This window comes from Mobula hypostoma, chromosome 2, assembly GCF_963921235.1.
Source record: "Mobula hypostoma chromosome 2, sMobHyp1.1, whole genome shotgun sequence".
Lineage (NCBI taxonomy): Eukaryota > Metazoa > Chordata > Chondrichthyes > Myliobatiformes > Myliobatidae > Mobula > Mobula hypostoma.
In genome coordinates this window covers 181,413,422-181,428,818 of record NC_086098.1, presented here as the reverse complement: position 1 = coordinate 181,428,818, position 15,397 = coordinate 181,413,422, and the positions used below count along the sequence as shown (strand labels likewise).

Here is a 15,397-nt window from a genome sequence, read left to right as displayed (position 1 = left end):
TTAAACTTCAAAGTAAACTTATTATCAAAATACATTATCTTGATTCATTATTCATCATCTTGTGGGCATTCACAGTAAATACAAATACAAGGAAACACAATAGAATCAATGAAAAAGCACACACAACAAAGGCAGACAAATTGTGTACAATTTGCTCTATGTGCTTCCAACATTACAACAGTAATCCACATTTTCAATGTGCTCAATTGACTGAGCTTTTTATTATGCCCAAAACTTGTGAGGGTAATATTTCTGTTCTCCTTGGATCCTATTGTTCCCTGGGGGTCACACACCAAGGCAAACAACAACTGCTACTGGAAAATTATCATCTCAGTGAAAGACAGTCCTCGGTCTACTTGAAACTTGCGGGTCTCCCGGAACACGAAATGTCCATGAAGGTATGCTGCCAACTGGCACATCCCAAGAGTACAAGCTGAAGGAGGCACTGAAGCTTGGTGCAGCCAAAGCAAAGACATTGTGAGGAAGAACCACAGTCTAGATTCCTTCCACTGCTGCCATGGAGAGGCTGAACGAAGTAGAGAAGTCCCTCAAACATTGAAATGGTGTATCACCCCAGGGACCACATAAGTGGCAATGATGCAATGGTTTAAATAGAAGTGTTAACACTACTGAATTCATTGACCCTATGACACTAAAAATATAAAACATTTGGCACTGTTTTATTCTTTTGTATACATTTTTTATTATGAATAAAGTTTATTTTTGGAAAAGAACAATCCCATTGGGCTGAACTCTTTCCTTGAATTACAGCCATGCCTACACAAGTCCTGTAATTGGAATACACTTTTGGATCTCTCAATGACTTCATGTCCTCATCTCTGGGGTTGTTTCAGGAGGAGGAGTGGGCCGCAGGCAATACAGACAGCTGTTTACCACCCTGATAGCAGGCTGACAGTGCAAACTACCAGAAAGCCTTCTCATGACTTCCAAATATCTGTGACGATCAGAGATACATATAAATAATTGAACACAACACCTAATTATTTTTAAATTTAAAAATAATAATTTTTGTAAAATCATATTAAATTGCTGTTATTTAACTTAGAACTTAAATTTACTGGGTAATAAACATTGACAATAAATTTAGTGAGCTATACTTTTCTAATATGGTCAGCAATCTCATTCATATGAATGAGACTATGCTGAATATACAGCTGTCACGTTTAGGAGCCAGACACAAAGTGTGGTTGATGTATTTGCTCAGCAAATTGTGGAACAGCAACTAGACTCATTGACAAATCCAGGCACAGACCAGGATGACAGGCAGATTAGATTCTGACCTCCAGTGTTCTTCCCACATTGCAGTGGGAAGTCCACAATTCACTGATGTACCATTACAGCCTGTTAACTGTTGTCTGCAGATTCATTGATCGGCCATCAGTGACAGCCAGCCTATCATCTTGTCAACTTTATGCAGATACAAGCTGGTTTGTGCGGGAAACATTACTCAACTGGAGTATTCTTCTTGTCTCAGATCTTACACGTAATCTGTGTTTGTGTAATGTCTACACTGATCAATCGGTTAACTAATTGATCTTAAGTCTTTATAAAGTTCAAAGTTCATTTACTATCAATGTATGTATAATGTATATCACCATATAGTACCCTGAGACTTATTTTCTTGGTATGATATTATGATAATGAGAAAATTATTTAAATAAATTATTTTTCAAGATTCAAGTAAATAAGTCATATTCATCAACTCTCCAAAAGTCATTAGTAGATCTTCAAATTGAAGCTTGAATCTCTACTTTTTGACAGGATACACCCACAGCAGTGTCCCTTGGATTGCGAATGGAGGAGATGATTTTTAATTTGGCTGATTCACACCTATTCTTCAATGATTTAGAGGTAAGAAAGAGATTTTTATCTAAACAAAGCACAGGCATCACAGAATACTATTTTATGGTTTTGAAATGACCCACTTTAGCAATTGTCTAGAGGCAGCTCTAAGACTTAGGATTCCCATCTAATCCTCTCTGCTTCGATTCCTCACTTAAGGACTTACACATCGCATCTTTCAAAAATAGGTGGGAGGACATATGGCAATAAAGGAAGTTGGACTCCACAACAGAATATAGATGAGTTGAGTGAATGGGCAAAAAGTTAGCTGATGGAGTTCATTGTGGGGAATTGTGAAGTCATGCACTTCAAAAGGCAGAGTATTATCTAAATGGAAAGAGGTTGTAAATGAGTTGAGTATAGTTGGATCCAGGTGTTCTTGTGTATGAAAGAGAAAAAAGTCAGCATGCAGGTGCAGCACGTAATTAAGGCACAGGACATATTGGCCTTTATTGCTGGGGGCTTGGAATTTTAAAATAGAGAACTATTGTTACAATTCTGGAGCATGTTGGTGAGACACCACCTGGAATACTGTGTATAGTTTTGGTCCACTTATCTAAGAAAAGATGCATCAGCACTGGAAGCGGTCCAAAAGAGAATCGCTTGAACTAGTTTCTGAAATGAGAGGCTTGTCTCACTACAGCAAACTTATAAAAAGTTGCATCTGTTTTCTTTAGATTTTAGAGAAAAATGGTTGATCTCAATGGAACATATAAAATGCTGAAGGGCGTGACCAGGTAGACATTGAAATGTTTCTGCGAGTTGGGGGAACTTGAACTAAAGGATGCTGTTGCAAGATAAGAGGGCGATCATTTATAACTGAGGTACTCAAGGGAGTTTCCTCACAGAGTGGTGAATCTCCAGGATTCTCTAACCAGAGGGTTCTGGAGGCTCAAGCAGTGAAGATTCTCAAAGAAGGGGCAGATAAATTGCTAGATACGTTGTTGAAAAATCAGGCAATGGTGAGCTATGTGGAAGTGAGGCCGTGGGCAGATCCACCACGATCATATCAAAAAGGAGTTGTGTGTGCAGGTTTGAAAAGCCAGGTAGCCTACTCCTGCTGCTACTCGTTGTGTGTCTTCCTGTGTGATTAAGTTTAGTCAGGACACTAATGCCCCTTTATGTGGCTTAGCATACATTTTTATTTGATAACAGTCCGGAGAAGCACCTTTGGGCATTTCGGTAAGTAAAAAGTTTTGGATAAACTAAGTTACTTTTGTATGTTCATAAACAAGCAGTGTTATAATTGAGACGAATGTATCGATGACTATCAGGCATTTTAAAATGGCACTCATTCAGCTCATCAACAAGAAATCCTCCAGGTGTCTTTCTCCTTGAGACATCGCTTCCATCTCGGAGAAATCCTCCACTACAATATATTAGTGACCATACAGAATGTGTAAGCCAGAGTAGACTATCTTAAGGTTATTCAGCTATGGTGTGAAGAGTATTTCAGTAGAAATCGTTCCTAGATGGTAGTATTGAACAAGTATTGGCAACTGGTTTATACCTATCCAATAGTGAATTCAGTTTTTAGCATAAAGAAGAGGAGAACCAATGTGATGCAGCCTGTTTTGCATACCACCAACGCAAGATTGATCGTTCTAAGTAGAACATCATAGAACAATACAACACAAGGCAGACCCTTTGGATGACGATATTGTGCAGACATGTTAACCTACTCCAAAATCAATCTAACCCTTCCCTCTCACATAGCCGTCCATTTTGCCTATCCAAGAGTCTCTTCAATGTATCTGCCTCTACCACAACCCTTGGCAGTGTGTTCCATGCACTTACCACTCTCTGTGTGGAAAACCTACTCCCAATGTACTCCCAATGTACTTTCCTCCAATCACCTTAAAAATTTGCCCCTGTGTAATTGCCATTTCCACCCTGGGAAAAAGTCTCTGGCTATGCCTTTTATCATTTTGTACACCCCTATCAAGTCTCCTCTCATACTCCTTTGCTCCAAAGTCCTAGCTTGATCAACCTTTCCTCATAAGACATTCTCTCTAATCCAGGTAGCATCCTTGTAAATCTCCTCTGCACTCTCTCTAAACCTTCCACATCCTTCTTATAATGAGGTGACCAGAACTGAACACAATACTCCACGTGTGGTCCAACCAGAGTTTTACCTCATGGCTCTTGAACTCAACCTGCAAAGGACAACGCACTTCTTAACCATTCTAACTACTAATGTAGCAACTTTGGGGTATGTGTGCACTTGGACCACAAGATCCTTCTGTTCCTCCAAGTCTAATTCTGCCCTTGTTAAATATTATCAGCACTGTCGCCTTTTCCACCCAGGGCCAATGGATATATCAGCTAACAACCTTGGCTGATTCCTTCCCCCTGTCTCGGGGAACTAGGCAAATTGCCTCTAGTATTTCACCAGCAATCTATTCTGGGAGCCTTCTGCTTTGAATGCCTCCGTGTCATGCCAGGTGGCATATTTACCCATTGACCTGCATTCACTCTCACTGATGGACTGTTTTAGTGCATGCAGCTGTGTTGGTGAATTTGGTTATTTGTAATTCTATACATATGTATATATTAAATCCACTCTGCTCAATAAAATGTACTTATCCATGGACAAGATGGATATACTCGCAATAAAGCTGTGTTTCTTGGACGTATTTTGTTAGTATTCAAACAACATCAGGCATGTATATACAAAAAGTGGTGCAGGTAATCTGAACTCACTTCCTGTCTGTAATATTTGAAAGAATTTCTTCACTCGGTAACATGATAATCCACTGCACAATATGTCCCTAATATTCTCTATCTCTGCCATGAAAGTATGGAATGGTGATATTCCCTACTCCTTTTATTGATAATGGCATAATATATAGAATCTGCAAAATAGCAAGATCAAAAGATTGCTATCCTATCAGGAATTTTTGCATTTTGGGCACCAAATCTAATAAGATCATATTTGAAGCCAATTATCACCCATCATCAAGGGCACTAACTGATCATGCCATGCTCTTCTCTTGCTTCTGCCACCAGGAAAGTGGTACAGGAGCCTTAGGTCCCAGTTCCCCAGGTTCAGGAGTAGTGATTACCCTTCAACCATCAGGCTCCTGAACCAGTGTGGATAACTTCATTCACCAAAACTCTGAAGTGATTCCACACTCTATGGACTCAATTTCAAGGACTCTACAACTCATGTTCTCAGTATTATTTGTGTGTTTGTTTATTTATTTATTTATTGCACAAAATTGTCTACTTTTGCACATGGGTTGTCAGTCTTTGTGTGTACTTTGTCATCGATTCCAGTGTATTTCTCTGTTCTACGGTGAGTACTTACTTATGTACTGCCTGCTGGTATTTAGGGCAGCAATGAAGGTCTTCCTTCTCTGCCTGTTCTCGGCCACTCAGATGCAGAAGAATTCTTCATTGCTGTTTCTGTAACAATGTTGTTTTACCTGGTCAGTGTTGTTAGCCCTGAGCCCCCCAACTCCCAAACCTGGAGGACCAGTGGACCTTTGACCCTAACAAGAGCCAAAGCATATAACACTGACTCCAGCCAACATAGCTCTCTGGGTCACTGAGGCAATCAAATCTACAAACTATGACATGGTTGTAGTCTGTTTGGATGTCTACTGTGAATGTCTGCAAGAAAATTAATCTTAGGGTAGTATATGATGACATATACATACTTTCATAATAAATTTTACTTTGAATTTTGAAAAAGACAAGGTAAACCGTTAGCTTTGAATTTGCAGTAGTAATGACCGACAAATTATTGAAATGTATGAATCTCACTCCAAGACATTGATAGCAGGGTCAGGATCTCTGTATTGGTGGCTTATCCCATAAAATGCAGCATTAATATCAATAATTCAGTGCATCATCACTAACTGTACTGTTTGCAGCTGCCTCTACTCCAATCAAGGGAAATATTTTGAAATATTGTAAATTTAAGTTAGTTATCAACTATTATTGAGTATTGCACCAATATATATCATTTCCATGATCACTTAGAAAGATTGATGTCCTGTTCACTAAGTATGTTTGTTAAGTGAGTTTCCAATGAGACAGTAAGACAGAGGAGCAGAATTGGGGCATTCAGTTTATTGGGTTTGCTCTCCTGTTTGACCTTGACCAATTTATTTTCCTCTCAAATCCATTCTCTCAAAGCCTTCTCCCCACAATCTTTGACACCCTTTCTAGTCAAGAGCCTGTCAACCTCTGCTTTAAATATACCCAAATGACTTGACCTCCACATCCATCTGTGGCAATGAATTCCATAGTTTGACCAGCTTCTGGCTAAAGAAATTCTTCCTCATCACTTTTCTGAAGGGGCATCCTTCTGTTCTGAGGCTGTGTCCTGGTCCTAAACTCTCCCACTGTTGGAAACGATCTCTCCACATCCACTCTATCTAGGTCTTTCAATCTTCAGTAATCTTCAATGTGATTCCCTTCTCCCACCCTAGCCCCCTGCCCCCCATTCTTCTAACCTCCAGCAAATTCAGGCCCAGAGCCATCAAATTTTCCTCATACATTACCCTTTCGTACCCGAGATATTTTCAATACCTTCTAAGTAATTATTACTACTTGGCATACTACATGGTTTTACTGAACTAATTTGATGCTTATTCATTGCAATTCTTTAACCTAAGCATTTAAATGTGTAAAGTATTTTACATACTTTATTGAGCAACATAAGTATTGTTTAAAAATGTAATTAAACATTGAGGATTTGCTTCCTGAAATGCAATCTGTGGGGATTCCTGATGTGATCGGAAGTGAACCAGCATGGTGACAATTATGATGTCCCATGGGATTGCCAACAGGGAATCCTAACAGCACAGGGCACTGGATCAGTGATGTGCAAGTTTTGAGGTGCTAAGACCAAAATTCCTAGTAATTGATTTATTTAGGTTCTAAGCTTTAGAAGATGAGATTGGGGGGGGGGGGGGGGAAATCTCTTTGAATCCTATCAAATGTAGAGTGGACATGGAGAGAATATTTCCTACAGTGGGGAAACTCTAGGACCAGAAGGGAACAGCCTCAGAACAGAAGGATATCCCTTTAGAACAGAGATGAGAAGAAATTTCTTTGGCTGGTTATGGTGAATCTGTGGAATTCATTGTCACAGATGGCTGTGGAGGTAAGTCATTGGACATACTCAAAAGTTGATAGGGTCTTGATTAATAAGTGCATCATAGGTTACAAGGAGAAAGCAGGAGAATGGGGTTGAGAGGAAGATGAATCAGTCATGGACAGATAGTGGAGCAGAATCTAAGGGCCGATTAGTGTAATTCTACTCTTATGTATTATGGTCCAATGGATTTTGTGGACATTGAGTGCGTCTAGTATCCACTGTAAACATCCCTTGAATACATTTAGGGAGAAAAATACAAGTGAGGGACTCAAGTTCAGAGATGAAGAAATCATGTATTTTCCTGAATTTAAGAATGCAATTTTGAAAATAAAATAATGATGGATTTGCAGCTTCTGCCACTTGCCCATTAGAGTGTAAGGGCAAAAGTTCATACTTGTTTTAGAAAAGGTTATGCTCAGAAAATAATGGTACAGCTTTAAGAGAACCGGGTGTTGCCAGGCAGCATCTACGTAAAAGGGTAAACAGTTGACATTTTGGGCCGAGACCCTTCATCAGGACTGGAGGGCCACAGTGACCACAGAGGGGGAGCAGTGAGAGTGAGTTTGAATGAACTCCCAATGAAGGGAAGGCTTAAACTTCTTCAGGGTAGGCATCCCTTGATACAGCTTTAGTTTCTGTTTGGGTGTCAAAAGTTGATCATTAATTCTTACATTTTAGCAATATTGATGATTTTAAATATGCACATTTAGTACTGGTAAATATGTAGAAATTGGTCCTCTATAAATGAATAAATGTAGATTTAATAACAAAATGCATATAAGTGGGCAGTGGAGAGTTCAGAACTGGTTGCTGCTGCCAGTGTCCCTTCCTTTAGCTAATTAAGCGCTTCATTTGCTAATGATACATCTGTGTAGCCTCGGTGCAATGAACTGGAAAATATGTGCCTGAGCTGGGGGTAAAGAGATAGTGGAAAGGAGAAATGAAGCCTGATTACAAGGGAGAAAAGACAGAGGGGAGGTTGGGAAAATCAGACGTGGAAGCTTAATTGCCTCCCGTGCAGTATTCAAGCCTTCTCTGTTAAGCACTTCTCTGTGCTTTTGTGAATGTAATCAGTGCTTACATAAAAGGGATTTAGTGTAATTGAAAGGCAAGCTTTTCAGTGCAAAACTGGCAATCTCCTTCACTAAGAATTTTCCTAACAAAGGACGATTTTCTAGAGGCACATGCTAATTTCAAAGTCTGCTGTAAAAACTGCGGAAACGAGCAAGGCATTGGCAAGGAGAGAGCAGAAGGTGTTAGAACAGGAGTGCCCCTGCTTTTTATCAAGAGCAATAGTTAATATTTAAGATCACTCAGGAGGCAAGAAAATGGATGCATTTCTCCCAAACTCAGAGAGCACCAATAATAATGATTACAGTCCATTGAAGAAATGGGTGCTAATCTTTCACTTCTGTATTTAAGTTTAGTCTTTTCAGTTACTCTCTCACAAGATGTGGACACAACTGACATGAGAGGCGATCAGAATCAGAATCCAGTTTATTATTATGGACATATGACGTGAAATTTGTTGTTTTGCAGCAACAAGACAATGCAACATACAAAATATACTATAAGTTACAAAAAGAAATGTATATAAATAAAAGTAGTGCAAAAAGCGAAAATAGTGAGGTAGTGCTCATGGCCCATTGCCCATTGAGGAATCTGGTGGTGGAGGGAAAGAAGCTGTTCCTAAAATGTCGATTACTGTATGTCTCTTCAGCTCCTGTACCTCCTCCTTGATGGAAGCAATGAGAAGAGGTCTTGTCCTGGATGGTGGGGTGGGGTGGGGTGGGGTGGGGGGGTGGGGTTGGGGGGGGGGGGGTCCCTTAATGATGGATGCCACCTTTTTGAGGCATTGCCTTTTGAAGATATCCTCGATGGTGGGGAAGCTAGCGCCCATGATGGAGCTGGTTGAGTTTACAACTATCTACAGCTTTTTGCTAATCCTATGTAGTGCCCCCTCCATAACAGTCCAAAAGAGACTCACTAGGCTAATTCCTGGGATGGTCGGTTGTCCTATCACAAGTGGCTAAATAAATTAAATAAACTTTCTTTGAAGTTTAGGAAAAAGGGGGTGATCTTATTGAAACATATGAGGTAGCGATGGAGCACACCAGGTACATAGATGTCGAGATGTATCCACTAGAGATGAATCTTGAATATCATGATATAGTTACACGATTAGGGCCAATCTTTTAAAGATGAGGTATGTGGTACCTTCTCACAAGTAGAGGCAACTCTCATGGATTCTCTAACCCAGCAAGATAATTTAGAATGGTTGGCAGCAGAATGTGTGGTGAAACTTGTGGGCTCCACCCCCCCCAACCCAACACACCCTTAGACATGTTGGTTGCTTGTGCAAATAACACATATCACTGTATGTTTCACTGTACACATGATATATAAGCTTGAATCTTGATTTTGAATATTAAATGAGGAAGTAGATACATGTTTGACTGATTGGGCAATAAGGGGCTACAGGAACTGACATAGAAGAAGGAATGAGGTCTGGGGAAACTGAGCCATGGTCCTGTTGAATGACAGGACAGGCTTGAGTGACTGAGTGGCCTACTTCTGTACCTGCTTTCTTAATTACTAACCATCCCTATTTGCCCAGAAATGAGAACCTGTTAAAGACTTAATACAATATGTTGATTGGAGTTGCATGCATACTAGCTTAGAAGAGATCACTGAACTGAAAGGCATTAATAAACCAGATGGGTTATCACCGAATCCATGAGGTTTATTTAATTAGATTACTTTATTTTCCTTAGCTGCCAGTGTTGGATTAGAACTTATGGCTTTGAATGGACAAGTCTTCTTGATACTAGTCCAGTAAATTAACCACTGTCCTGCCATACTGAGTGTTTCCTGAACATTTCAGTGCTGGCTGAAATCATAAAACTATAAAAACATGCACAGAAGGAGCCTATTTAAACTATCATATTTGCACTAGATTTTGATGGAGCTATCAGAAACTTAACAAACCGAACAAAACATTCTAGTTTTTCCTTCAGTCTTTCATCATACACCACGTCACTGAAAGTTGTACACTCTTACCAGTTGTGCCAATGCAAGTAATTGAAGAATAGATTAGCCCGATCCATACCTTTTGCATTACTTCTTAACATCCATTTTGGAGTTTCTCGTGTGCGAAATTACAGGCTGCTATTGCCTATAGGAGGAAAGAGTAAGGCAAAAACAAGTATTGTTTTGGGTCTAGTAGTTGAGAGGAATGGACGAATGGTGCAGGTGTATGCATTCAAGTTCTGCTAGGGCAGGTAGAAAACTTAATTGCAATTGATTAGTAATCTGGATAAGAGACTTCAACCTCCAATGAAATGTTGAGATTTTATTTTCTAAAAAGGAACTGATTTGCTGATATATAAAAAAAATCAGGTTTATGTACTGATCTGGTTGATAAATGACTAGTCCTACCAGAATGCAATTTAAATGGCTCATTGGGCCATTCAGTTCAGGAGAAATTAGGGATGAGCAATAAATACCAGGTATGGTCCAAACACAGATCCCAGAACAATAATTCAGGAACAAGCTCACAGCTCACTATATCAGAGCCATCCATGGTGCTAATCTGAAATAATCTGATCTTCCTGTGCATGGTCTCCATGCCTCTGTTCCCTGCCCATTCATGTGTTCCTTAAACATTGCTATCATCTCTGCTTCTATCAAATCTTCATGAAGTACATTCCAAGTACCTAACACTCTCTACGAAGTAACAACTTGCCTCACGCATCTCTTTTAACCTTTACTTCTCTCACCTTAAAGCCATGTACTCTAGTATTTGATATTTCTACCTTGGGGAAAAATTCTCTCAACTATCTACCTATCTGTGCCTTTCATAATTATATATATTTGTATCAGGCGCCCCACCCCCAACCTCCAACTCACCAGAGAAAATGATCCAAGTTTGATTTATCTCTCCTTATAGCTAATGTATTCCAATCCATCCAAAACCATGGTGAACCTCTTCTGAGCTGTCTCCAAACCTCCACATCCTTCCTACAGTGTGGTGACCAGAGCCACACATAATACTCCAAATGTGGATAACTAGCTTTATATATGGCTGCAACATGATTTCCAATCAATGAAGGAAAGTATGCCATGCATCCTCTTTACCACCCTTTTCACTTGTGTTGTCACTTTCAAGGACCTGTGAACTGGCACCCCAAGATCTCTCTAGACATCAGTGCTTCTAAGAATCTTGCCATTTAATGTATATCTCTCTATTGCATTGACCTCCAAAAGTAAATCATTTCGCTCTTGTCTAGATTAAATTCATGTTTTTGCATACCCCTCACTGATCTCACCATTGCTCATTCCCTTTCCTCAGTTAAAACCAATATCTATTCATTAAGGTTCTCTCCTACCTCCTAGTACTCACAATAAATTCTATTTTCTGTCCTCGAATAGGCTGACCCTTTCTCCAGCCACCCTTTTGCTTCCAATGTGGATAAAATGGCATGGGATTTTGTTTGATCCTACTAGCAATGGGCATTCCACGGCCTCTTTTAGCCCCCTTAATTTTGAATCATAGGGTCATAGAGAAGTACAGCACCGAAACAGGACTTTGGTCCATCTAGTCCATTCCAAAAGCCATTTAAACTGCATATGCCCAATGAGCTGCACTGGGACCATAGCCTTTCATATTCCTACTATCCATGTACCTATCTAAACTTCTTTTAAATATTGAATTCGAGCTTGCATGGTTGACTTGTGCTGGCAGCTCATTCCACACTCTCACAAGCCTCTGAGTAAAGATGTTTCTCCTCATGTTTCCCCTAAGGTTCTCACCTTTCACCCTTAAGCTATGACCTCTGCTTGTAGTCTCACCCAACCTCAGTGGAAAAAGCCTGCTTGCATCTATCCTGTCTATACACCTCATAATTTTGTATACCTCTATCGAATCTCTTCTTAATCTTCTCCATTCTAAATTTCTTGTTTAAATCAGCAATACCTTCACCCACAAGCAACTTAAAGAGAAAATAATTTACTGAATGAAATTAGCCTCAAACACTCAGTGACAGAAGTTATGATCAGCACTGTCTTCCCACAATCTGGTTTACTGAAGTCAAGAAAAAGAGAGACAGAAGCTCCCATGGCAGCGGCTGAAGAAATTTACTGTATCTTCTCCTGAGTTAACTAAACTTATTTCCTGACCGCAGAATAAAAATCAACAGGGACATAAATCAGGTAGCTACTACAACAGGCAGATGATCTATTTTGCATTTGGGACAGTGAAAATTATTCCCAAGAATGAGAACCACCTACTTAGCCCTCAAACTTTCTCTGAGGTGGAAGCTAAGTGCTGGATTTGTAGTTTACTGATTTACAGCATCACTCCAATCCAAAGACAAGCCTAAGCATATTATAGGATCACATTCACAAAATCAAAGCTATAATTTGCCTGTTATTTGGAGAATTGGAAGGATGATAGTCTAATGAAAAATACATATTCTTGATTGAGTTCAGTTTATAGTCATTTGAGTTTGCGCCAAACCACAAGACATAGGAGCAGAATTAAGCCATTCAGTCCATTGAGTCTGCATTCCATCACGGCTGATTTATTTTCCTTCTCAACACCATTCTCCTGTCTTTGTAACCTATGACGCCCTTACTGATGAAGAAACTATCACCCTCTGCTTTAAATATACCCAATGACTTGGCCTCCACAGCCGTCAGTAGCAATGAATTCTGCAGATTCACCATCCTCTGGCCAAAGAAAGGCCAATCACTATAATGTCTTGGTGAAATCATATGTCAGCGGTAGAGAAACAAATATATTTAACAAGCCAGACAGGCAGTTAGTTGGTCATTGTATTTGTAAATGAAGAAAGGGAGGTCACATATTTGAGCTTACAGCTGATATTAACTTAGAATACATAAATAATGTCACTAGAAGTTGCAAAATGGGGAACTTATGAGAGTATTAGACTGAGGCAAATAACATTCAGTGTAGAGCAGAGTTAGGTCCTCCATTTCGTACCTATGAAATATGAATCAGAGTGTTTCCTACATGCCTGGAGGGTAAGAACCTTATATGTACTGTGCACCTTATAGAGTCATAGAGTTATAAAGCACTACAGCACAGAAATAGGCCCTTCAGCCCAATCCTGCCCATCCCGAAATGTTATTCTGCTTAGTCTCATCAACTTCTGGACCATGACCCTCCATAACCCTTAAAGGTCTATGTATAGAAATTACTCAAATGTACTGTATATCATTAGCTGGCTGGTGGTGTAGTGGCATCAGCGCTGGACTTCAAGGCAAATAGTCCCAGGTTCAAATTTGGCTGGCTCCTTGCGCGCTTTCCATCCATGCTGGGTTGAGCATCAAACTAGTAATTCGGCTGCGTAAAAAGTAGACAAATGCCAAGGAAACAGCAAAGTGCCACCCATTGCACCACAAGGCACGGAAAGAATAACATACTGTATATCATTAAGCTCTGTTGTGGAAAAAGGCCATTCAACCCATCGGATCTGTGCGAACTAGCATGCACCCATTTACATTCCTCCCATTTTATTCTGTCAGCAATTCCAGCTAAATTCTAGTGCTCACCCATACACTAATGGAAAACCAAAGAGCCTACTAACTTGTACAAGGTTCGGGAGGGTTTAAACTAATTTGCAAGGGGGATGGAATCCGGAGCAATAGAGCAGTGAAAGAAGTGCATGGAGTAAAGCCGGATCTAACATATAGAGAGGCTTTGAGGAAAGAGAAGCAGAATATAGGGTGTAAAGGTAGGAAGGTAGAAGAACTAAAGTGCATGTACTTCAATGCAAGAAGCATCAGGAACAAAGGTGATGAACTGAGAGCTTGGATAAATACATGGAATTATGATGTAGTGGCCATTACAGAGACTTGGCTGGCACCAGGGCAGGAATGGATTCTCAATATTCCTGGATTTCAGTGCTTTAATAGGGATAGAGAGGTGGGGAAAGGGGAAGAGGGGTGGCGTTACTGGTCAGGGTTACTATTACAGCTACAGAAAGGGTGGGTAATGTAGCAGGATCCTCTTTTGAGTCAGTATGGGTGGAAGTCAGGAACAGGAATGGAGCAGTTACTCTGTTGGGAGTATTCTATAGGCCCCCTGGTAGCAGCAGAGATACTGAGGAGCAGATTGGGAGGCAGATTTTGGAAAGGTGCAAAAATAACAGGGTTGTTATCATGGGAGACTTTAACTTCCCTAATATTGATTGGCACCTGATTAGTTCCAAGGGTTTGGACGGGGCAGAGTTTGTTAAGTGTGTCCAGGACGGATTCCTGTCACAGTATGTTGACAGGCCGACTAGGGGGAATGCCATACGAGATCTAGTACTAGGTAACGAACCGGGTCAGGTCACAGATCTCTCAGTGGGTGAGCATCTGGGGGACAGTGACCACCACTCCCTGGCCTTCAGCATTATCATGGAAAAGGATAGAATCAGAGATGACAGGAAAATTTTTAATTGGGGAAAGGCAAATTATGAGGCTATAAGGCTAGAACTTGCGGGTGTGAATTGGGATGATGTTTTTGCAGGGAAATGTACTATGGACATGTGGTCGATGTTTAGAGATCTCTTGCGGGATGTTAGGGATAAATTTGTCCCGGTGAGGAAGATAAAGAATGGTAGGGTGAAGGAACCATGGGTGACAAGTGAGGTGGAAAGTCTGGTCAGGTGGAAGAAGGCAGCATACATGAGGTTTAGGAAGCAAGGATCAGACAGGTCTATTGAGGAATATAGGGAAGCAAGAAAGGAGCTTAAGAAGGGGCTGAGAAGAGCAAGAAGGGGGCATGAGAAGGCATGAGAAGGTGAGTAGGGTAAAGGAAAACCCTGAGGCATTCTTCAATTATGTGAAGGAAAAAAGGATGACAGGAGTGAAGGTAGGACCGACTAGAGATGAAGGTGGGAAGATGTTCCTGGAGGCTGTGGAAGTGAGCGAGGTCCTCAATGAATACTTCTCTTCTGTATTCACAATGAGAGGGAACTTGATGATGATGAGGACAATATGAGTGAGGTTGATGTTCTGGAGCATGTTGATATTAAGGCAGAGGAGGTGTTGGAGTTATTAAAGTACATTAGGATAGATAAGTCCCTGGGGCCTGACGGAATATTCCCCAGGCTGCTCCACGAGGCGAGGGAAGAGATTGCTGAGCGTCTGGCTAGGATCTTTACGTCCTCGTTGTCTACGGGAATGGTACCGGAGGATTGGAGGGAGACAAATGTTGTCCCCTTATTCAAAAAAGGTAGTAGGGATAGTCTGGGTAATTATAGACCAGTTAGCCTTAGCTGTTGGAAAAGATTCTTAGAGATAGCATCTATGGGCATTTAGAGAATCATGGTCTGATCAGGGACAGTCAGCATGGCTTTGTGAAGGGCAGATCATGTCTGACAAGCCAGATAGTGTTCCTTGAGGAGGTGACCA

General features: G+C 40.6%; 1 protein-coding gene across 3 annotated transcripts in view; it reads left to right on the top strand.

Annotated features, from left to right (window-relative positions):
- The window catches only part of LOC134360234 (eyes absent homolog 1-like), a 284,150-nt gene that overhangs the window by 230,837 nt on the left and 37,916 nt on the right, over positions 1-15,397 (top strand). For all 3 annotated transcript variants that reach the window (XM_063074347.1, XM_063074328.1, XM_063074337.1), the window contains exon 11: positions 1,783-1,872. In XM_063074347.1, coding sequence (XP_062930417.1) covers positions 1,783-1,872 — 90 coding nt within the window. The remainder of the gene's footprint in view (positions 1-1,782; positions 1,873-15,397) is intronic.